Raw genomic sequence first — 23,264 nt, 5'->3', positions numbered from 1 at the left:
CATGGAATTTATTCATTTATTTATTTTAACAATAGAACATTTTATTTTTAGGGCACTGCACATTTTTTTTGTCCAAACTTAGACAGTAAAAGTGAACGAAATATCCTCATCGTCCAGTTGTTAAGTTAACACCACATACAAAAACGTTTTTCATGTGTTTTTTTTTTCTCTCTCTCAGATGGCAGAGCTGCAGTTTCCCTCTCACACCAGCAGGTGGCGGTAACGCGCCTACAAGCGGGCAGACCGACCGCCGGTCAGTCACAACAAGGAGAAGAAGCCGGTGGATTCAGCCTGTTGACGAGAGCAAAGTTCGTGAGTGCGAAGTAACCTGCTTTGTTTGTTTTTGAAAAGCATTGGCGCACATTTGGACCTCTGCTTTCGGTTGCTGCTGTGATAACTGCGTTGCTATGACTCACCTGCGTGTTGTGAGAAATCTTCGGTTAGCCTGCTAGCGTTAGCAACGGCTGGGAGAGATCCGGATGTCGGTGAGACGGGTTCTGGTGGACTGTGTTGTGTTGTCCGTCCAAGATGCCCGCCTGTTCTATCCCTGCTGCAGAGGCTGTTTGTCGAGGGTCGATGTCGAACAGCAGGACCCGACGAGGTAACGAGACAAACAAACAACGGGAAAGACTCGTTTGTGTGACTTGTAAAGCGGAAACAGTGGAAACTGAGTAAACAAATCCTCCTCTTACTCTGTTACATGGACACATGTTTATCTGTCTTTTTCCACCACAGATGCAGATGTTCCAGGTGTGGCTACAGCTGTCTGAAGGACCAGGTTGAACACAGGTATCGCCTCTCACTGAAGGTGGCCCGGGACAGGTGTATATTTGGAGTAACAGTGTTTGGAGCCTGCTTGAACCCATTCTTTGGCATTCATGCAAGTGGTTTACAGAGGTGAGCATGGAAAATCACCGTTTATCTGCTTCAGATATCTGCAATGTATCACCCTGGTGTATGCACATGATTTATCTGTATTATTCCAGCGTTATGTAGTTTTAGCAAAAGTTATATGTTGTACTAACAACTGAACATCTAGACTACATATGGAGCACCTTACATACACAAGGCAGTTGTCAATGACCTCTCCAGTTATTATCATTACTTTTTGTCGTTGTTGTTGAAATCGTCTCTATGTGGATTCTTACCCACACAGAATGAGGCCCCTACTCCAAAGAAAGAGTTGTGTTTAGCTAGATAACGATAGGTTTAACCAGTACCAGTGTGGCACATATGATAAGCTCAATTTGTGGATTTATGTCGTGCCTGTAACTTGTGTAGGTTAGTGGAGGACTTGGATGGACCAGTCGGAGCATCAACCAGATCCAAGTTGTTGCTGAAGTCTGTAGAGGACTGTTTCATCGGCAGGCATTTCATCTTCGGTTTCAAGGTACGATTGCGATGTCTAAATGAGTGATGCTTGTGCCACTACAGGAAATGGATAGGTTAGTTTCCAAATATTATTGTGTATGTGCTCCCCAGAGACTTGCGTAACACATTGACAGACATCAAGAAATCTTGACAAAGAATATTTTATTCAGCAAATATCAACTTACACGAACAAACTTTTGTGTCTGATTATGTTTTAGATGATTTTTTAGTAACCACCTGGACCTTAGAAGACTGCTTTCCTACAAACTACCAATGGTCTAAGAGTCTAAACTGGACTAGCCACTGGCAGCATTAATCCATCTTTCGTGGTTGATTTTAATATTAAACAAGTACTGCCAATTTATATATGTATTATTATGATTATCATACAAGTTAGATGAAAATAAGCTTGCAAATCTGCCAGATGTGCACTCCCACCAACATGAACAGTGGTAACTGTACAATTCCATGAATTTCCAGACGTAGTAGTGAATTTACAGTGTCCTCTGTTTATGTATAATTCTTTTGTGTACTCAGATATTTCACAAGATAAGTAAGTTGTGGAACAACAAAGTCAGTATTACTCATCCTTTGGGAATCAAGGATGGCTGTACAAAGTTTATGTGGCTGTAGTTTTATGTTGTTCAGCTATTTCAGTCTGATTGACTCACCAGCTGACAGACTAACATTGGCATTCATAGTCTTCCTACTAGCCTGGATAAAATCGAAGGTGTTTGTATCAAAACTGTTAGTTAATGTAAAAAAATGCATACTATTGACTGATATAAAACCCAGAATCTCAATATTGGTATTGGCATCAGAAATCCTGTTCTGGTCAGGCTATAATCATACGTATTTAAACAACTTTTCCAAAATTACTTGTATACATCAGCAGCTTCTTCTCAACCATCCCTGCACTTGTTTGTGTCCTTCAGCTGCCGGAAACAGAAAGTCGGCCTTGGCTAAGGGAACCTGTTGGGAATGGCTCCAGCAGCAAAGACACGCCTCACTTTATCGCCAGTCAGATGATTCTCCCCAAAGCTACAGGCCTGGGGGGTTGCACAGTGGTCAGTTACTATCAGATCCTTCTTCAGAGAGCTGCATCCACTGATCCCAGTAAAACCTCTGGATGCCCAACAACAACCCTGCTGCTGCTTCCTCATCAGTCTCAAGCCAAAAGCTTCAACGATGTCACACTTTGTGCATCAGGTCTTTTTTCCCAGTCACTGCTAAGGTAATGACAATAAGTTGTGTCAGGTGGTGTCACTGCATAAATTGTTCATTTTGTGACATTTCTTGACAGTTGCGTTTGACTTGATCCTAGGTCACAAGACAGCACCCTTGCTCCAACACCTCCGTGGCAACAATCACTAGGACTTGTGACTTCATCAGCAGAGCAGGAGGAAGGATGCTGTTCCCAGGACAGTGGCGGTGAGAACAGCCGACAGACAGACAACTTTAAAACACCACATCGTGCACAGGCTGTCTGCCTGGAGGACCATAAAGTTGAGGAGCAGACGGTGCCTTCACCTGTTCTGTCTTTGGAGTACAGTTCTTACAGTCATCCATCATTTGCCAAATACCTACACCAGTCCATTGAGGAGGCTGTTGGAAAGACCCCCACCCTGAACAAATGGTTCAGTCCCTCCCCACCTGACCACAGCAGCTCCAAGGGGAAATGTTTTTTGACCAGTCGAATCAACAAAACCTTTATGCCAAGCTCTTTGGACTGGGAGGATTTACCTTTCTCTGAAAGTCTTACTGAGTTTTTGTGTGAGCAAAACAAAGATGTTGACATTGTTTATGAAACAGAGCCACATCTAAATGTGCAAAATCAGAAAGAAATGTCAAGAAACAACCCGGAAGACAAGAACTTATCAGTTACCGCTACTCCTGTTTGTCAAACTAACAAAGAGATAACACATAGCAACTTACAGATGTTACTGGATATCTCTAATTCACCTGCACTGAATGGAGGTGGCAGACATGATTTATCTGAGCAGGTGTGTAAGAACCCTGTTGGATGTACAAACAAGAGTACAGCCATAAACATTTGTCTCCTTGAGTGTAATCAGGAAGATGAGAAAGCTAGTTTTCTGTCTTTTGAAAACGAAGAAGAGCAGCTTGAAGGGGATGCCTACGATTGTTCGGCAGACCTCTTCAGTAGCTCGCTCATGACCGATATAAACTTAAACACCACGCAAGAAGACACTGTCAGGACGACCACAGAAGTTTGTCCCATGCGTTCAACACCGGACAAACAGAGACCAAAACGTAATAAACGCATTAACAGAGACAGTTTAATTCCACTAGGCACACAAGATCTTGACTTCGTCCCTCCCTCTCAGTCCACCCCGATTGTTAAAGTAGCTGTTGTATCAAGATCACCGGCCTACTTGCACAGAACCTCGACTTTAGGTCAAGATTCACGTGCTTTTAATAGAAATCAGCCTGAATTGGACATTAAAAGGACAGCCAAAAACACCACTCCTCTTAGTAGGTTTTACTGTGTCGGTGGTAACCAGCTAAGCCAGTGTGACAGAGAGTCTACAAAAGAAAACCAGTTGAGGAGGAGGACGACATCGAGCAGCCACAGATTTACACCAAAAAGGAGCTTCTGGAAACCAGACAAGCATCAAATCCATCTTCTGGCTCAGCAGCACCCGCGGGTCCAGAGAGAAGCTTTAAAGACAGCCTCAACAGGAGGGATCATCCACAAGTGTGACTCAAGTGCTTGTGATGTGACTGTGTGTGAGTCTGAAGACAGTGAAGAGATTATTGTTCCTCCCACTCCTGCTGTTACAACTCAACACAGTGTAAAGCTCAGAAGAAGAAGGCTGACTGATGACAGTACTTTGGGTTCCATTTGGGAGGGGCAGCAGGGAGTTGGAGTAAAATGTAAAAGAACTCTGTTGGATCAAAGTCTCACATCATCACAGGGATTTCATGTGCAAACAGGAGATAGTGACAGTGTTGGAAAGACGGGTCTGGATGCATCAAATCGTTACCCCCTCGATGACGAGAATGAGGCTTGTGATTGGTCCAGAGATCTGTTCTCTGACTCTCTTGTCTGACAAGTTCTGTTGCAGATGGACTTTAATTGTTCCAAAGGGTTTTTTCCTGAATGCATTCCACACTGACAGAACAAGTTCGAGCTACCTTTGTTTTGTAAAGACACGTGTCACATTTACATTCTTTGCTATCGAGCATCGGTCGAGACCTGCCCATTGACTGTAACCCTGGCAACAACTGTCACTCTGAAAACATACATTGTCACTCTTAACATCCATTTTAAAAACACCAACAACAGGAAGTGGTACACAAGTTCGGAACTTTAATCTTAGATTTTGGGTTCCTTTTTTCACAACTTTCAGAAAAGAATGAATTAGAAATAAAGCAATTTGCTTCACTACCCTTTTATATATGTCATATATATTTTGTACATATCTTTTCCTTTCGGCATATTTACTTGTAAAAAATAAGTTAAGACAACAATAACAAAGTAATGACTATACATCCAGGCATGCAGTTATAATTCCAAAAATGACAAAAATGTTAACATGTACAGTATAGTGACTCAGTGTACAGGACTGTGAGTTTTAGTTACGCCTCTCTAAAAACCAAAAACAGCACACATAGGTAGGCTTTCAGCTGCACTGAATGATTGATTATTTATTTATTTTTGGTTGTTGTATGGCTTTATTGATAAGACAGCTTCAGAGTTGACAGGGTTAGGCCAGGACTCAAACCCAGATCTGCTGCAGCAAGGACAAAGCCTCTGTACATGGGATGCCTGCTCCACCAGCCAGGCTAATGGTCTCCCCATTAACAATTCATTTTACCGTTTTTTTATCAGAATTGTTGTCATTTTGACAAGTGGATGCCAGAAATTGACAAAAACTGTAAATAGTAACTCAAACTGTGTTGTGAAGGCTTTTTGCTGCAACTGTCATTGTCTCTTACCCTGACTGCTCTCCAGTGATTCTGCTGTAATATAACTTTGTGTATGACTGCATATTGCCGCTACATCCAAGGACCAAATTAAAATATCAAATTCTTGACAGACTTTTATTTAATTTTTGTATGATTAGCGCCAGAGCACTCTCAGTGTGAGTACCCTAAAAAAGCATTCAGAAAAAAAATATACATGGCGCTGGGGTGTGACATGGAATGCAGTCTTTATTCCATTAACAGGGGTCATGGGGATGGGTCTATTCGTCACCCCCTCCTATTCAAAATGGGCCTCTTTTTATGTAGTTGGGTTTTTAGATTCGGTGGAGGAAGAGTAACTGTTTGAAGACACTGGAGACACTGAGCTGCTGTTAGCTTCACTCATGTGATAGGAGATGGAAAGAGGCTTACTCAGACATTATTAAACAACACATGGTTTCTAAATCAATCATTCCCAGAATAGAAATAGATAATGAAGGTAATGGAAGCCCTGGTCTCCATTACAGAAATAAAATGTATATATCAAATATAGTTAAAGGTTTGAAAATGCCACTGAGAGGAGACATTGGACTCCATCAAAAGACTCAACACGTGCTTTAAAAATCTATAAAAACCACAATAGAGTGTAATTCAAAAAAAGTTTTATTATGTAAATAACCAGCAAAGACAACAATTCTCACTGTCTGAGCAGGTGAAACCAAAGTCAACAAACAACTGCAAGACCTGAAGGAGTTTCATCAGAAGACGGATACTCAGTTTTCCTGCTTCAGGTCCTGTGGCGGCTCGTCTTATTCATCTTAGGTGCTCGTCCGTCACCTGCAGGAAGAGAAAGAGGAGCAGTGGTAGTTTGATGTCTCTTTGTGGAGGTTTTGTGTTGTTTTATGTTTGTTTTTAGAGGTTTTTATTTTTATTTTTAGACATTATGTGTGTTTGTTTTTAGAGGTTTTTGTTGGAAGAGCTTTTGTGTGTTTTTAAGGTTTTTTGTTTGTTTTTAGGGGTTTTGTGTGTTTGTTTTTAGGGGTTTTTGTTTGTTTTTAGGGGTTTTGTGTGTTTGTTTTTAGATGTTTTTGTTTGTTTTTAGGGGTTTTGTTGGAAGAGGTTTTGTGCGTTTGTTTTTAGGGGTTTTGTGCGTTTGTTTTTAGATGTTTTTGTTTGTTTTTAGAGGTTTTGAGTGTTTTGTTTTAAGAGGTTTTTGTTTGTTTTTAGGAGTTTTGTGTGTTTGTTTTTAGAGGTTTTTGTTTGTTTTTAGGGGTTTTGTGTGTTTGTTTTTAGATGTTTTTTTTGTTTTTAGAGGTTTTGAGCGTTTTGTTATAAGAGGTTTTTGTTTGTTTTTATGGGTTTTGTGTTTTTGGTTTTAGAGGTTTTTGTTTGTTTTTAGATGTTTTTGTTTGTTTTTAGAGGTTTTGAGTGATTTGTTTTAAGAGGTTTTTGTTTGTTTTTAGGGGTTTGTGTGTTTGGTTTTAGAGGTTTTTGTTTGTTTTGGGGGCTTTTGTGTGTCTGTACAGGTTTTTATTGTTTTTAGAAGTTTTGTTTGTGTGTCAAGGTTTTGTTTTTGTGGTAGTTGTTTGTCCTCCACAAAGAGACCTGGGTCTATTTTTGATGAGTTTTGAGTCTCCTTGTGGAGGTTTGAGTCTCTAACTCAGTTGTATTTAACCTGAAATCATTTTTCATAATTTATTTACATGGAGTTTTAATTGAATTGAATTCAGAAGTAAATTTGAACATTTACAGGTTTTGTTTTACTGAGATGAAATATAAACAAGTCTGGTTACAGTGCCTAAACAAATTTATTTGATCTAATTCATAAAGAATTTAACATGTATATACACTGAGAGGCACAACATTAGAACCAGTAACAGGTGAAATAAGTAACATGGATCATTGTGTTCCAATGCCATGTTCGGCTGTGAAACCTTGAGTCCTAGCATTCGTGTGGATGTCTCTTTGACAAACACCAGTCACCCAAACACAGCTGCAGACCGAGTACACCCCCTCATGGCAGCAGCACTCCTTGATGGCAGTGCCCCCCCAGCAGGACATTGCACCTGCAATACGTGGGAAAGAGCTCAAGGTGTCAACCTGGCCTCCAGATTCCCCAGATCTCAATCCAACTGAGCTCCACGGGATGCAGTCTGAGCCAAGAACGATCCACGGGGGCCACCAACATGGATGATAGTTGGTTCAGGCGCATCCCATAGATGCTCAACTGGATCGGGATCTGGAGAATGAGGAGGCCAGTTTGACACCTTGGGCTCTTTGCCATGAGGGGGTGTAGTTGTTCTGAGCAGTGACTGGGTGGGTGGTGTTTGTCAAAGAGGCTCCACAGAAATGACAGAACACAAAATTTCCCAGCAGAACATTTGATTGTAACAAGATGATCAATGCTCACTTCACTTGTCAGTTGTTTTAATGTTTCGGCTGAACAGCGTAGATATACATGTTAAATACTTATCGTATTTTGTATAAACAGAGTTTTAGACTATATTATTCATAATTTCACTGCACTTTGTCAAACAGCTTTAGTTAATAGTTATTTTGCATATGTATATAATAAACAGTAAATATTTGCTGATCAAACAATTTGTGGAGATTTTGTGGATATTTATGGAAGTTTTTTTCTGAATTTGTGATTTTGTTTTTCTTTTTTAGGAAGTTTTAACTGTATCTATAAAAAGCATTGAACATGTGCATATACTGAGAGTCACAACATTTGAACCAGTGATAGGTGAAATAAGTAACATGGATCATTGTGTTCCAATGCCATGTTTGGCTGTCAAACCATGAGTCCTAGCATTCATGTGGATGTCTCTTTGACAAACACCAGTCATCCAAACACAGCTGCAGACTGAGTACACCCCCTCATGGCAGCAGCACTCCTTGATGGCAGTGCGCCCCCAGCAGGACATTGCACCTGCAATACGTGGGAAAGAGCTCAAGGTGTCAACCTGGCCTCCAGATTGCCCAGATCTCAATCCAACTGAGCTTCCACTGGATGCAGTCTGAGCCAAGAACGATCCATGGGGGCCCCAACATGGATGGTAGTTGGTTCTGGCGCATCCCATAGATGCTCAACTGGATCGGGATCTGGAGAATGAGGAGGCCAGTTTGACACCTTGGGAACTTTGCCATGAGGGGCTGTAGTTGGTCTTAACAGCGTTTGGGTGGGTGGTGTTTGTCAAAGAGGCTCCACAGAAATGACAGAATTCTAAGTTTCCCAGCAGAACATTTGATTGTAACAAGATGATCAATGCTCACTTCACTTGTCAGCTGCTTTAATGTTGTGGCTGAACAGTGTAGATATACATGTTTACTTCCTTCTGTTATTTTCCATTGAAGTTACTTGTACATTGCTTGTTTGCAAATTTGTTTGCCTTTTTAAGTTGTTCTTTAAAAGACAAACAGAAAAAGGAGAGAGACTAGTGTCCCAACAGTGACACTGTAGTGGCTTCTGCCAACGCAAACTGTCGGTATTCAATGACTTGTGAATGAGACTCGACTATCCTCTAGAATAATTTACATTAATGAACACTTTCTCACACTTTCTGCCTTTAATTTTGACACCTGCACTGCACTGACCTTGTTGGACCAGGTGTCTCTCCTCTCCGGGTCTGATCACCATACAGGTCAGAGCTGTTCCACTTGAAGCTGAAGACAAGTCTCACTGTTCACCTAGAGAGAAGAGCAGGTACTTTAGCATAACATGATGACTATATGCGTGTGTGTGTGTGTGTGTGTGTGTGTGTGTGATTATGTTCTGACTGTAACAGGAAAAAAGAAGATGTAATCACACATCAGAGTACAGACACATCCACCAAAAAGGGGATTTCTTACAGGTTTATCATTTCATAATAAAGAATGATATAGCAGTCTGTAACCATGTGCATGACATCACTTCAGGGGTCTCACATCAGTCTGCAGTGTAAAATCTACTATAATATGATTTAATAAATGTGTTTTTAAAGGTAAACCAAAAGTAAAGCAGATGTATTAAGTCCTGATAAAATGTAGTGCTTTATACATGAGTAATATGATTTTAAAGTCTATCTTTTGACACAAAGGGAGTCAGTGCAGTGGTTTAAATAACACATTAAACCAGAACCGAGACAAACAGACAGCATACATTCTGTGCAGGCTACAATGAGGCTGCATACTGTGTGTATAAACTACCGGTACTTTAGCTGCTGAAAATGACCTTGCAGATGCTGACATACTAACATACTGAGACAACACGTGGAGCCTGTTAGCTAACTGTGATGTAGTCAGATATTCGGTGGTAACGATGCTGGTATTAACATTCCACAGTACGACAATGGCGTCATGCTAACACTCTCCAACAGACATACACGTTAGCTAACATGCATACCTTTCTGTAAAAACACTACGATTAAATGACTGAAACGTCTTTATAAGCTCGTTATAGTGTCAGTACCCGGTTCGTGTGTCCTTACCCGTTAATAAAAGCAGCTGAGCCGCTGCTAACATGCTTCCCAAACCCTGCAGTGCATCTGCAACAAGTTTAAAGTCAGCTAGCTAACGTTAGCTAACATAATATAACCACTCACCTAAACTGATCCGCAAAGGTTAGCTAACCAGATTTCATGCCGATTTTACCAAAACTACCGAATTGTTTTGAGAAAGTGACCTACATTTAATTAACTGTGCATTATTCATGTTATAAACAGGGCAGAGAAAAAACGGACAAAATCACGATGGAGTTTGGCGCACCAAGCAAAACACAAAGTCTATAGCAGGATTAGTTGGATGTAACTGGAGGATTAGGTTCGAGCTGAATTTACCTCAACACCTGATATACAAGCAACATCACCTTGGCTTATTACCTGAGATTGGTAACTGATCTGTACACCTCCCACACCGACATGAATACATCTGTACTGAGCAGGTAACTGTACACATAAAGCAGATTCATACATAGCAGTTTACTGACCATGTTCATGTCCTCAGAGAATGGCCACTTGGACCAAAGTGAAGATCAGTCAGCTATTATTGTAGACATTTAAATTTTTGGAGGGAAATGCACCTAATTCGCGCGGGGAAACGAGCGAGACCGCCCCTTTTGGCGCGCAGCGCCTGCATTCGTCAGTAAATCAGTGGGCGTGGTTATGGCCCATCTAACTACAGAGTCCTCAGTAGTGCATCCTATTCAGCTCAGTTGGTAGAGCCAATGTCTAGTGAATGGAAAGTTTATTTTCACTGTGGGTTTATTTTCGACCGGGGGTCCTGTGCTGCATCCTGTTTCCTGTCATCTCTTGATCTGCCTTGTGAAAAGAAGGGAAAATGAAAATAAAACAAATATCAATTGAACCAACACAGATAAACAATTTGATTAACAGGATTCAAAAAGGTCACTTTTTTATAGATATGTAATTTCTCTGGCCTAAATTTGTTACTAATGTTATCAAGTTACATTACCTTAATATTAGCCTATAATCAGATGAAATCAGGTAATTTGGACACCTCAGCTCACGTATTGATTTCTGTTCTGTACTTTTACCATAAAATTAATGAAATTCAATTTGAATGATGACTTCATGTGGGTGGTATCACTGGGGACATTCTGTACAAATTATGTATATAGGAATCTATTTCTTACCTTTTTATTATTTTATTTATTTCATACTATTATTTTTGTTTATTGTTAAATTGTCCTTAGGCTGGTGATGACACACAAATATCCCCGTTTGCATGACCAATAAAGGAGTTCTGATTCTGAATCTCATTCAATCATGATCCATTTCATGACTGAATATATTTCATATTTTATCACATTATGTTTGTGTTGGGTGTTTGTCACATAGTTGTGATGTGAGCGCGGCATAAATTGCACTAAAAAAGGAAAGTGCATCAACCATGATGTCCAGTAGGTGGCGCCTGCTTGACACTGCAGTCCCCCAAGGTATTACAACGCTCCCATCTCCCATTGTCTGAGAGCGCACCTGAATGCATCGCTAGTTCCACAATGGCCGGAAGAAGAGCAACGGCGTGTCCGTTACCATGGTTACGACCCCAGTTCCCGAGTTACGTGCTGTTGGAAGCATCAGCTCTCGTCAGCGCAACCGTCAGTCAAAGTTTCGCCCAGTGATGAAAAAAGAGAACAATTCTGGGAAAAACGGGACGGGTGGCAACTCCAAAGTATGTCCCACTTTTTATTTAACGTTAGGCCATTTAATTTCCAACTCTAAACCCATTAATATTGTCTTGTGTTTTTTCTGGTTATTTCCTTTCTTATTTCGTTGTTTAATTTCTCATTTAGCCACACTTGGCTGCTTAGCCCCACCATTAATCTGGTTTTGTGTTTGTTTTGTTAACTGTATGTTATTTATTTAATTGTTCTGCTGTTAATTCAACTTTAAGTGTGTCATTTAACACAGGCAGGAGGCCTGGTATACTGTTAGTTACCAACTGACATTTTGTTTTGCATCTACTACTCGGTGCATTATTGTATAGTGTTTTTGTCCCACTAATTGTTTTTTATTCCCTCTCCATATTAGAAGCTGAGAGCCTAAGATGGTGGGTGTTGATGTCTCCCTGTGGTGGTGTCCCCTTCCTGTGTGCTGTGTTGTCGACCCCTGGTGTGATCCTTGAAGTGTGTGTGTGTGTGTGTGTGTGTGTGTGTGTGTGTGTGTGACTCTCTCTCCTGGACACCTCACACCTGGTGGCCCACCTCTCCACTGGTAGGCCTCAGCTTCGGCCATTTCCTTTGCCCCCCCTCCATAACTGTCTATATTGGTTTTCCTGATTATAAGTATTGTGTGTTTTAAGATAAATAATTATTCAATGGAACTGCGTCTCTCGCCTTGTAGTATTATGAACCTCTGTGCCTTTGAATATTATACTGTACTATACTATAATGTTATACTTTGCATATTCAACATAACATTAAATAATTGTGATTTACAAAAAATGTCTTAAAGTAATTAACATGATCATGAGGCCTTCTAGTTTACTTTGCCAATTTTTCCCATCTTATTAGGGTCCGAGCGCTATCAGCGTGAGGTACTATTGTATCGAAGTTGAAATTTTTCTTTCTGCCAAAAGAAGCACATATTTGGAGGTTTAAACATACCCCCAGACTTATAAAACTCTGCACACATGCCAAATCTGGTGAAAAAAATCTATGCTGTGGCCAGGGGGCTCCATAGTGCCCCTAACACCAGGTCATTTGACCAGAAACTTTCTTTGATCTTGAAATTTGCAGGACTCATAGGTCCCAAACAGGAAGTCGGCCATCTCGAATGGCGTGCGCTGATTTTCATTTTTCCAAGACTGTTTAGAGGACTTTAGGATGTTCACAGACTCACCAAATTTGACTCATGAGTACTTTAATTTGATACCACAACAGCCCTCGGGTGCGACACAACAGCTCAGCAGCACCCCCTAATGGCTTTTTTCATTTTGTATGTACAGACAAACTCCTACACATGGCAAAGTCTGCACACGTCCAGTATTGGTGTGCACATGCAGAAATCTGTGCGTGGCAAGGGCCCAATCATTGCTGCTTGCAGCTTTAATTATTTCTTATTCTTTTAACTTTTATAAATAGATAATATGTACCAAGAGGAAATAATAGAGAAAAACATGCATGATTAGGAACAAGGGACCCCAGCTGGAACTGAACCAAGAACATCCTAAATACATGTTGTGCATCACAACACCAACAAGATTCTGTTGCTCTTGAATGCTCCCCAGCCTAATTTGAATCACTCTGCTGCCTGGTACTTCTGCCGGCAGCCGAGTCCTTAAGCTGACCCGTTGTCCCCAGCTACTGTGTGTGTTTTCCGCTGGGGTGTTAATGCGCCGATGAGTGTGTGCTGTGCCATGCCAGGGAGCTAAGAATAGTGTGATACCAAATATCATGACTACAATGTTCTGGATGTGTGAGCTTGCATGTTGAAGATGATGTTACATGTGTAAAAACGGAGCTGGGACAAGAAATAAACAGCTGGACCCTCATACTGTGTGTGTTGCAGAAGCAGGGTTGGTATGTACTCAGCTGACGTATCTGGGTCGATGTTTCATCGTGCTACTTGATGGTTTTTATTTGAGGTGCCATATGTACATTTTTAACATGGAGGATATTCTTGGAGGACAACTGCGGTTCCACAGGAGGTCAATTTTGTCGTTACAGCATGGTCATTTACTGAAGGCTTGGAGTCAGAAAGGCGGCGTGCAGGGCATTTCCAAGGATGGCGGGTTGAGTTAGATGTTGGACTGTCTCTCAGGCAGTCAAGTGGTCCAGACTGAAATCTCATCTACATGTGAAATAGGCACATTTTTGCGAAATATGTAAATGTATTGTTAGCACCTTAGTTCTTTAACTTTTCTGGCAACTTTTGCCAAAAAAGTTGAGTGCCTAAATGCAAAGCATGTAACATTTCCGCATTAAATTGTTTAAAGTCAACTAGAATTTTGTTGCACGTCTGTTAAGTTGTTTACTTAAGTCATCCCCAAATTTTTGTCTGTCTGCTCAGACACATTACTGCAGGACACAACTGCTACTTGTTACACCCTCGAAACTGTAAAGTTTGGTTTGGTTTAAGCACAGAAATGGCCTTGTTAGGTCTAAGAAAAGATCTTAGTTTGTGTGAAAATAAGTCAGAAAATCCAGGAAGTTACTCTCGGGGTATGTCATGTCTATACGATAGAAGATACCTTCCTCTTTTGTAGCTTCAGTTGACTTCCAGGGAAATAAGAGAAAAACATGTGCTATGTCAGAGAGTGAAGAAGTTATGACTTTGTCAGCTAAAGGTTATCTGTGGCTATATCATTAGAATGTAATGAGGTATGTGAACCAACCTTGGATTAATTAACCATGTCTGTGTACGTGGTTTCTGCATGAGTCACATTTGCATCAGCAGCCGTGGTTAGCGATGAACAGATGACAGTCATGATTTCATGAGACTTCTCAGTGTTATCAAACCCCGTCTTTTGTTGTTGTTTGGATTGACTTTCATACTGTGTACTTGAACACAAGTCTTTCAGTAGATGTAATGTATAAACCACTGAGCTATGTTACACCTGTGAGGAGCACCAGTCCCTAAAAATAAGGCAAATTTTGCAAAATACCTCTCTATGTGCAGTGTTCTTGCAGTGCTTCTGCTGGCAGAGACATCATGTTGAATCCTTCTTATGCATTCATGTCTGTACAGAGAAGGATGTGTACCTTGTGCTTGCAGATACAGTAGGATGGAACTTTAGCTATGGGAGTACTCAACCACTTGAAGCTGTGTCGTTTTGATATTCGGTGTGTGTCTGCCAGAGATGTTTGGCTTCAGTCGCTTCAGTAGTAAAAATAGTAAATATAACCTCGAGTGTCAGTATATATAACCACCACGAGTGTCAGTTCTCACTCTTTTTGGGCAATTATCCCACTCTGGGGTTTATAAGATTTGAGTATAAAGACGTGCCTGATGGTGGAGCCAAAGGGAAATACCCAAACACCTGAAAAAATACCTTTTAATTGTGAGTGTATAACGATGGAGGTTGTTGGCAGTGGCTGCTTTTTCAGACTTGTTCTTGTGTGGTCCTGATTCTTTGCTGCTACAGCTCTTTGAGCTATTTTAATTTTTAACTGATTCAGGAACCATGTTAGTCATTAAGTACAACAATAATAATTTTAAATGAGTATTGATTTGACCCCCCCCCCCCCCCCCCCCCCCTTTTTCTAAATTGGCCTACTGCATTTAGCTGTAGTATAAATACAGAACCAGAGTGTGATGTTTCCAAATGTTGCCACCGTGTGTGCCAAGGGAGACCCTCTCTCCTTAGCAACCAGTACAGTACGTGAGCTATGTCACCAATGGAAATAAAATAAAGCCACTGTCTCTCCAGCATACGCCTTGTACTTTGTGTGTGTGCCTGTCATTACAGCTTATTATATAACACAATTTATATCATCTATCATGTTTTACTGCTTATCGTTTTTCAGGGCACGGGCGCTGGAGCTGATCCCAGCCGATATTTGGCTACACCCTGGATAAGTTGCCAGTTCATCACAGAACATGCAAACTTCATACCAAGCCAGGCCTCATACCCAGTTAGTTAGTTATTATCATCATTACATTTGTTCTTCATAGGATAGTGCATCTGAATTTTTAAATTAAAACTGTTTGTTTGTTTGTCTTTATTTGACGGTTAGTCCGTAGCAAATGACAGGGACAAAAATGGGAAGAAACAGAGAATGGTTTGCAACTGGAATAGCGCCTTTACCATTAGCCTACAGGGACCCCAAATATTTGTGCTTTTTTGTTAAATATTTTTCGGAAATTGCATTCTGGCACAGTATCTCTGTGTCACACTAAGGCATAAAAAAATGGCACTGAAGCACCATTGTAAATTTAAAAATGTATTACCCTCACACTATAAGAACACTTTTTCTGTATTAAAGATTACTCTCTGTGTTTTTGAATCGGTGGTACACCTTAAAAGGAAGTGTTTTCTAACTGTATTTTTATAGGCATGCTTTGCAATAATGATATACATATTTTGCTTTATAGATATGATGGGCATGTTTTTATTTAGCACCAAACATGGTCAAATTTGTAACAAGTTCATGCCACAAGATTCATAGAATAAGGTCACGATGCGATAGTGCGTGTTGAAGTAGTGTTTCCATTGCACAGCTTCCAGGGAAATACTGCGTGGCGGGCAGCTCGTACCATGGCTGTAACATCAGAGTGCCGTACAGATTAAGAGGCATGACAAGCACATGGTGTGGAAGGGTGGAGAGATGGCTTAGTATGGAGTTGTCAACAAAGCGTCAGCCGGGCGGGGGGGCGTCTCATAGTCCTGACACTGGAGAAGCCTTCTCTCATAGAGTTAGAGCAGACAGACATGATCGGACGGACAGATGCACTGCTGTGTAAACTCGCTGTGGGTTCAGGCGTCTTGTTCCTCCTCCAGTCCCCACAGCTCACACTCACTGCAATGTGTCGATAAACTGTTCTGTAACAGACCATGACCTTTGACCTTCATGCAGGAAAAAGACAAAAAGGGAAGCTTTCATGGAGTATCAACTCATTTATTTCATGGTTGTATGACAGACACTGGCCTATATTTGATTCTTTTTTTATAAGAACAACTTGGTGAAAAAGGAACATGCATATTCGTGTAATTAAAAAAAAATGCCTTTTGTTTGTGCCAAAGTCTCTTGACGTGAATAGAAACGTTGGCTCTACTATCTCCAGTTCTGTGGTCTCCCGTTGGCGCTCCGGGGGCTGGTCTCAGAGCCTCTCCATAACGGGCCATGGAAACTCTGACGTTAGACCCCAGCGCTTCTTATAGGCACCTGTCCTTCCGCGTCACGCCCAGCTCCCAATATGAAAAGCGTGTGATTGTTTTCCGAATGAGAGTGTGCGTAGACTGGCACTATATAGCTTCCGTGTAGTTTCCTTTCTCCATACAACTGCAAGGAAGACACTGGCGGGACACTTCACACTGGGAGCTTCACACTGCTCACCGCTCACCAGAGGATAGCAGGAGTTTGTTGCTCTGCTCTCAATATAACATGGAGGTAAGATCATTTTTATTCCTTCTTGATGGAGATGATCTAGCAGTTTGTATAGCTGCAGTGACTTGTGTGACTATATGCTTACTGATAGGTTTGCTACAAGTAAAGAAACTGGTAAGCCTTGTCAATGAATGTCTCTACATGATTTAAACTGTTTCGCAGAAGAGAAGATGCCTGCTTTTACACATTTGTTTGGCATTTACGCTCGTTCCGGCAGGTATATGGACACAAGGTTTTGATCAGTAGTAGCTTTAACTGCCTTGGAAAATCTAACCACCTGTTTTAGTTTTGAGCAGCGACCCATGGTGCATGTCAGGTCTATAGAACAATCAGAAAACCCCTTAAATCTGTATTACCCCAATAAAAGTTAGAAAGAAAAGACAGACTGTTACAGTGGAGTGCATCTGGGCTTTATCAAGTGCACTGCCTCTGTTAAATCTTGTTGTCTGAGCAGCAATAACTGCTACTGACTGAGCTCTGTACTCTCCAGGTGGCACCTTATGTCAAGAGAGCTGGTGGCCACGCAGCATCACTGTTGGCATGTCTGAGCCTCCAACGAGAAGAAGCTCAGTTCTGTGACTGTGTGGTCAGACAGACACAGAATCCGGGTCAGCTTTACCCTGCACACAGGTGAGCATTATAAACTGGTTTCATCCTTGGTGTCATTCTGGTTTGTATAGTTTGCTGCATGCCTCATGCTGCATCGCCTATCCTTGCTCCTGCAGGTGCGTCCTGGCAGCTTCTAGTCCAGTGTTCGCGTCTCTCTTGTCCTCTGCTGGTGCCCTGGTGGAACTGCAGGCGTCGTATCTGTCTGGCTCTGTCCTGGGCCTTGTTTTGGACTACATTTACACAGGCGCCTTGCCGCACGCTTGTACCCAGCAACAGTATTACAGTCTGCTCACTGCTGCCCACCACCTACAGATGGATGAACTGCAGGAGGCCCTGAGATCTCAGGTGAACCTTGCACATGATAGAAATGCATCCACGGGAGCTGAAGGCCAGTCACATGAGGACACTGAAAATACTTACAGTAAAATGGTGAACACGTATCTGCCATTAGCAGACACTTGCAGAGAGAATTCACTGGAGAGAGAGGCTCAATTTTCCGATGTGAGCCCTTTAAGCAGTGTCAGCACCAGCTGTAGTGCACCTGAAAGCAGTGAAAGCAGTGTAAATACAGGTATCTGCAGCAAAGTAAGTTGCCTAACACCTCAGGATTTGATTCAGAGAATCATATGCACCGCTGAAGTGCACAGGGTATCCAGAGTGGGCAAAGATCTGCAAAGGGATCAGTTTCATTCAGCTGGCACTGTAAAAGCAGAGGGTTGGCATCTGAACACAGAGAGGGAGCTACTGAGGACAGCTGAAAACAGGAGGAGCTTGTATTTACTCCACAGTGCTGAGGTGCAAGGGGTTAGCAAAGAGAAGACAGTGTGTTCAACGGCAAAAAGTCATGCAGAGGTAAAGCAAATTTGGAGGAAAGAGGAAGACGAGATCCGTCACTCCCCACTTCTTCATTTCTCAACCGCCCAGCTTAATGAGAATGATTCTCCCTCAGAGAGCTCCTTCGTGTCGTCTCCCTCATCTCCGCGTCCATACTGTAGTGCAGTGCCCGTTATCCGCCACAGCAGTATAGCCTCTATGGCAGAAGTTTCTATGATGCCTCCTTACCATCCAGTGTCCAAGGTCTCAGTCGGCTTCAACAGGCGCCCTGACTCACAATTAGGAAGCACAGGCACTGACAGAATCACTGAGAGTATTACCACTAAACTCAAAAGACATAATAGGGCACGGATTCAGGATTACAGAAACAAGAGTTGGGAGCATAATGATAGTTCAGATCAATGTAGAAGAAGTGATTCATGTCCCAAATCCAATGCAGATCAATCTGACATCCTGAAACAGGATTACCCCAGCAGCAGCACAGATCATGATGAACATATGGGCAATGGATTAAACCACATCACAGATGATGATGATCGCCTTGTTCATTGTGATTCATTTACGTATAAGAGTCACACAAATCATCCCAGGGGTGAATCAATGCCAACGATTAAGGATTGCAGCAGTTTCTCAGGAGGATCAGAGAACAAATCTGATCTCAGTTTTGATGATTTCCCCTTCAAACATCAGCGACTGGATTGCTCTGATTGCCACAGCGTCGCGATGGCACCTGCAGCGGAGGAGCAGTCCAATCACCCACAAGGTCAGAGAGCTGTAGTCTCACTTCCTGTGCAAGATCCAGAAACAGGAAGTGACCCTCACTGTGAAGATGTGTGCCCTGAGGGAGAAGCGAAAGAGGAACACAGTTACTCAAGCTGGTGTCCATCTGAAATAGAGGGACAGGACAGTCAATGTGACCTCTATGGACCGAAGAATGACTGGTACCCAAACTTGCAAAGAGCTGAGATGGGCTCAAAAGATTCTGCCTCTAGCCAATGTGAACATGATGACAAAGATTCAGCTACGGAAAACGATAATGGACGCACATATCTGGAACACGAGAACCCAGGGCCATGGACAGTTTTTACCATGCCTCTAGACGACAACACGTCTGACCACACGTATAATTTTGTTGGACAGTCATACCGTGGACATCTTCGTTATCACTGCCTACCCCAGGATTACTCATACTCATCGCGCCGAGACTCTGATCAATCAGCCAAGTCAAGCCACCCTGATCGATCAGACCAGTCTGGTGATGAGGAGGCGGTTTGTGCCTCTGCAAGTCCAGGTCTCAGTCCTCTGAGGCAGCACTTTGCTTCGTCAGACCAGATACTTCTGCTGGACATCAGCACCAAACCATCAGAGTTGCTAGTGTCCTACAGGCACAGATGTGATGAACAAGAGAAATGGGTTTCATTCCGTCAGAGGGACACATCTGGAAATGGTCTTGGGGATAATAATAGAGAGCATGAACCAACATCTGCAGCTGGGGTTGTAAAGAGAAAATTCAGAGCTAGGGCCAGAAATGGGGCTGAAAGTTGCAATGAGGCTACGACTAAACCTTGGGCTGGAGAAACAGATGTTGAAGAAAGAAGATCTGTTGTTAGTGAGCAAAGCAGGCCAGGAGCTGAGGTCATACACAGAGCCGATGCTGTGGAGAGTGAGAACCAGCCAACTACCTTGACAGTCTGTTCTACTCCTAGTGAGTTAGACTCTGTACAAGCCCCTGTGTCATCTACCTTGTCTGCCTGCATGCCTTCTACCCTTTCAACCAGCATGCCAACCAATATATCAGCTCATCTGTCAACTCCTGTCCACCACCCTTTCCAGTGCTCTATGTGCGACCGGTCCTTCAGCCAGCGAGGCTCTCTGAATAGACATGTGCGGAGCCACCTTGGCGTGCGGCCCTTCCCCTGCCCTCGCTGCCCTATGACCTTTTCACGCCAGTACCGTGTCTCAGAGCACATGCGTGTTCACCAGCGCTGTGTCATCAGCAGCGACTGTGAAAAGCCAGCCGCCACGCCCATTGAGAAAATGCCACAAAAGTGACAGTATCATTCGCTCTCAGGATTATGAGAAGTGGCTTCCATGACAGGCGGATATGTGGAAGACGGTAAAGGCATTTTTTTTAAGATAAAGTTCTGAGATGAGGATCAGAGGTCAGAACTGATGGGTATCTATAACCTCAATGCGAGGAGCCTGAAAACGCTGCGGTGCAATGAAGAGCGGACATTTTTAATTGAGGAGAAAAGTAAGCAGTGAGTACATTAAGAGCAATACATTTTTTATTTGTGCTCACAATGGAACATGACCATCATCGTAGCGTTGAAAAGCACATCAACAACAATCAGTTACTGCATGTTTAAGATGCTCTATATCTGCTTGACGTGTGATGAGGTATATAACTATATCATATATAATATTCAAGTTCACCTCAAATTCTCTTGATGTTGGTAGCTAAATTTCGGTCAGACTGACATTCTGACTCCATTCCATTTAGTCTTCTACTGTGTTTTTGTTTAATAGGTACAGCATTACTCATGACCGTTTTCTTTGGCAGCTGAATTGAAGGCTGCAGTCCCAGTTTCGAAGGTTTTCTAGAATGGTTTTCCTGTCACATGTGTCATTTATAAGGCTTTTACTGTCTGTTCAGACTACAAGATGTCAAACAGTTTTCTCATGACGTGTAATTAATGACAGTATTCAAATGATTTATTTTCCATTCCTTTATTCATGCATGTCATTGTTTTCCCATTGTTCATCGAATGCTGTAGGGATTGTGATCTAAAAGAGATTAACATGACAAACTCATTACAGTGTCTTATTTTGTAACAGTGATTAAGAAATTGAGTCTGTCCTCTAGATATGTCAGTCAGCCACATTTAAACCCCACCGCCTCATTTTATGTGGGTCCTCCTCGTTCTGCCAAGGCTGCTCTGTCCCATCGAGGTATGAGCACAGGACCTGTTGTATCTTGCTCCAGGACGTTGGCTGCAGATACTTTGGGTCCTGTGGGTTGCCAGGTGGCTCCTCATGGAAGGGACTCGTTCCAATACATCCCAAGAATGGCCGATCATATTGAGATGTGGACATTTCCTCAGTGAATGTCTTTTGTGGTGCGTTAGGACACATTGCCGTGCTCATGATGATCGGGGAACACTGCATTGTAATAAGATGATCAATGTTATTTCTGTCACCCGTCAGAGGTTTTAATGCTGTGGCCGATCGGTGGATATTGTTTTATGATCACACGTGATGGACATTTTAGATCCATTTTTTTTTGTTATCGTTACAGTTTTCAGATTTCCATCATACAAATGTATGCATGCGAAGTTTAGTATCATGTAAAAAGTCTAAAAGTTTATCGACACAATCTCAACCCACTGTGATGATCATAATGAACGTCATGTGTGCCTGACTGTTGTGTGAATTTGTGTTGCTACTCTGTACTAAAACATGAAATGTTTAAAAAAGAAAACCTACAACTGTTCTACTCTGAGACAGTTATATATATTCTAAGTTGCAGCTTGTTTTCCTAAAAAACTGGTAACAGTGGCACAGAAAGTGTACAGGCGTGTCATGATTTGCACTCCATGTTCTCCCTGTTAACAGAGAAATTTATTAGGGACTCATCTCACATGCTGTCCCCTGTGAGGACAGTACGTCGAGTGTTGCAGCGTTGGTACTTCATGTTGTTGCTCCTGAAACATGAGCCGACATGATATCAAGGGCAGCCATGAGACTCAGTGCATGTTCTGTCTTGTCTATGCCAACGTTTCTTCTGTAAGCGACTGAAAGGCGGAAATGGCTCGTGTTCTTCTGTGTTTAACACTTCAGATTGTTTAAAAAAAAAAAAAAAACAGAGAGAACATTTTAGAGACCAGATGTGATTTGTATTTATGGTTGGAAGTCACATTACATTTTATATGCATATTCATTTTCATATTCCACTCTGTTGTTTGGATAAAAAAAACAAAAACAAAAACAAACATTGAAAACAACTCACATGACTTTGTGTTTTCATTTAGTAAAAATGAGGCTCTAGATTCAAACCATTAGTAAAAACTTAATTTCAAATAAGCTGTCATATCAGTAATTACGAAAACAAGTAAGTATTGATCAAGAATAAAGGTTTCTCATTTTAAGTCATAAGTATGAATTTGTTAGTAAGTCGTTGTTGGAAAATAATTAGGGGGTTTAGTAACAAACTTTAAATCTGCAGTTAATATGTTTTTAATTTTGGTCCAAAGGTTATTTCACTGTTAACAAAGGTTTATGAACATCACTTGCAACAGCTCCATGAACAGTTGTTTAACAAATAGTTTATAAAGTATTTCATTGTTTGTTAGAATTAAAGTCAACAAAGACAAAGCAAATAAGGTCATGCTGTTAGAGAGAAACACCATCTCAATCCAAAAGATGTTCCTATTAATGGAAGATATATATAAGAATATATTATAAACATTTTCTATGTGGTGCCAGATCAAAACCTGGGACCGAGTCTGCCATTGATTAATATGATTGTTTATATGAGCGCACAGAAGGTATCTCAGACACTGGCTTCACACAGACCTTTGTCCTGTGGTGTAGTAGTGCAAACAAAGTGTTGAGACAGGTCAGCCAGAGTAGGCAGCAGATCATTATCTACACAGTGGGGAAAGTTGTAGCTTTAGCAACCTGAGTCTTAATACTTCAACACAGAAACCGAAAGTTAGTCTTGGGATAGCACCGTCGGAAGACGGATCACAGAGTAATGAATATCAGATGAATGACAAACTGCAGCTTAAACCTGCTCAGTCTCACTACTGAGTGCGACAGAGCCAAAGGAAAAACATCTGGTTCACAGTTGTGGTTCAGTAATGATCTGGGGTCACTTACACTTTTCAGTACTGGAAAACAGATTCACAATAGAAGAAACTTTGTGGGAACAATATTTCCCTCATGTTAAGCTTCACTGTGGGGACATCAG

At 41.8% G+C, this 23,264-nt stretch overlaps 2 protein-coding genes and 1 long non-coding RNA gene across 4 annotated transcripts; 2 read left to right on the top strand and 1 right to left on the bottom strand.

Annotated features, from left to right (window-relative positions):
- The first annotated feature begins 43 nt into the window (after positions 1-43).
- Positions 44-5,429, top strand: LOC119017579. The gene is made up of 5 exons (XM_037094315.1): positions 44-601; positions 736-897; positions 1,282-1,390; positions 2,307-2,605; positions 2,696-5,429. Exons 1-5 carry the CDS (start codon positions 480-482, stop codon positions 4,443-4,445), a joined length of 2,442 nt encoding a protein of 813 aa, XP_036950210.1. The 5' UTR covers positions 44-479; the 3' UTR covers positions 4,446-5,429.
- Positions 5,430-5,586: 157 nt separating this feature from the next.
- On the bottom strand, positions 5,587-10,404 carry LOC119017584. The gene is made up of 3 exons (XR_005074481.1): positions 10,268-10,404; positions 8,899-8,991; positions 5,587-6,138 (listed from the first exon to the last, which is right to left on the bottom strand). It is a non-coding gene; the product is annotated as an uncharacterized LOC119017584 (long non-coding RNA).
- Positions 10,405-11,307: 903 nt separating this feature from the next.
- Positions 11,308-23,189, top strand: LOC119017578. 2 transcript variants are annotated; one of them, XM_037094314.1, is made up of 5 exons: positions 11,308-11,472; positions 11,832-11,850; positions 15,269-16,852; positions 17,340-17,479; positions 17,575-23,189. In XM_037094314.1, exons 3-5 carry the CDS (start codon positions 16,847-16,849, stop codon positions 20,342-20,344), a joined length of 2,916 nt encoding a protein of 971 aa, XP_036950209.1. In that variant the 5' UTR covers positions 11,308-11,472; positions 11,832-11,850; positions 15,269-16,846; the 3' UTR covers positions 20,345-23,189. The 2 variants fall into 2 exon arrangements, with proteins under 2 accessions (XP_036950209.1, XP_036950208.1); XM_037094313.1 differs by having other exon boundaries at positions 11,832-12,014.
- Positions 23,190-23,264: the final 75 nt, after the last annotated feature.

This window comes from Acanthopagrus latus, chromosome 4, assembly GCF_904848185.1.
Source record: "Acanthopagrus latus isolate v.2019 chromosome 4, fAcaLat1.1, whole genome shotgun sequence".
In the NCBI taxonomy this organism is placed as follows: domain Eukaryota; kingdom Metazoa; phylum Chordata; class Actinopteri; order Spariformes; family Sparidae; genus Acanthopagrus; species Acanthopagrus latus.
Note: the sequence above shows the minus strand (reverse complement) of the source record. Positions and strands in the feature narration are given on the sequence as shown.

What these genes read in the sequence shown, in the direction of transcription:
- LOC119017579 (XM_037094315.1), top strand. Translation starts at nt 480, where the DNA reads ATGTCGGTGAGACGGGTTCTGGTGGACTGTGTTGTGTTGTCCGTCCAA. An exon ending in GAACAGCAGGACCCGACGAG is followed by an intron (nt 602 to 735) that starts GTAACGAGACAA and finishes TTTCCACCACAG; the next exon opens with ATGCAGATGTTCCAGGTGTG. An exon ending in CATGCAAGTGGTTTACAGAG is followed by an intron (nt 898 to 1,281) that starts GTGAGCATGGAA and finishes TAACTTGTGTAG; the next exon opens with GTTAGTGGAGGACTTGGATG.
- LOC119017578 (XM_037094314.1), top strand. An exon ending in CAGCTTTACCCTGCACACAG is followed by an intron (nt 17,480 to 17,574) that starts GTGAGCATTATA and finishes TTGCTCCTGCAG; the next exon opens with GTGCGTCCTGGCAGCTTCTA.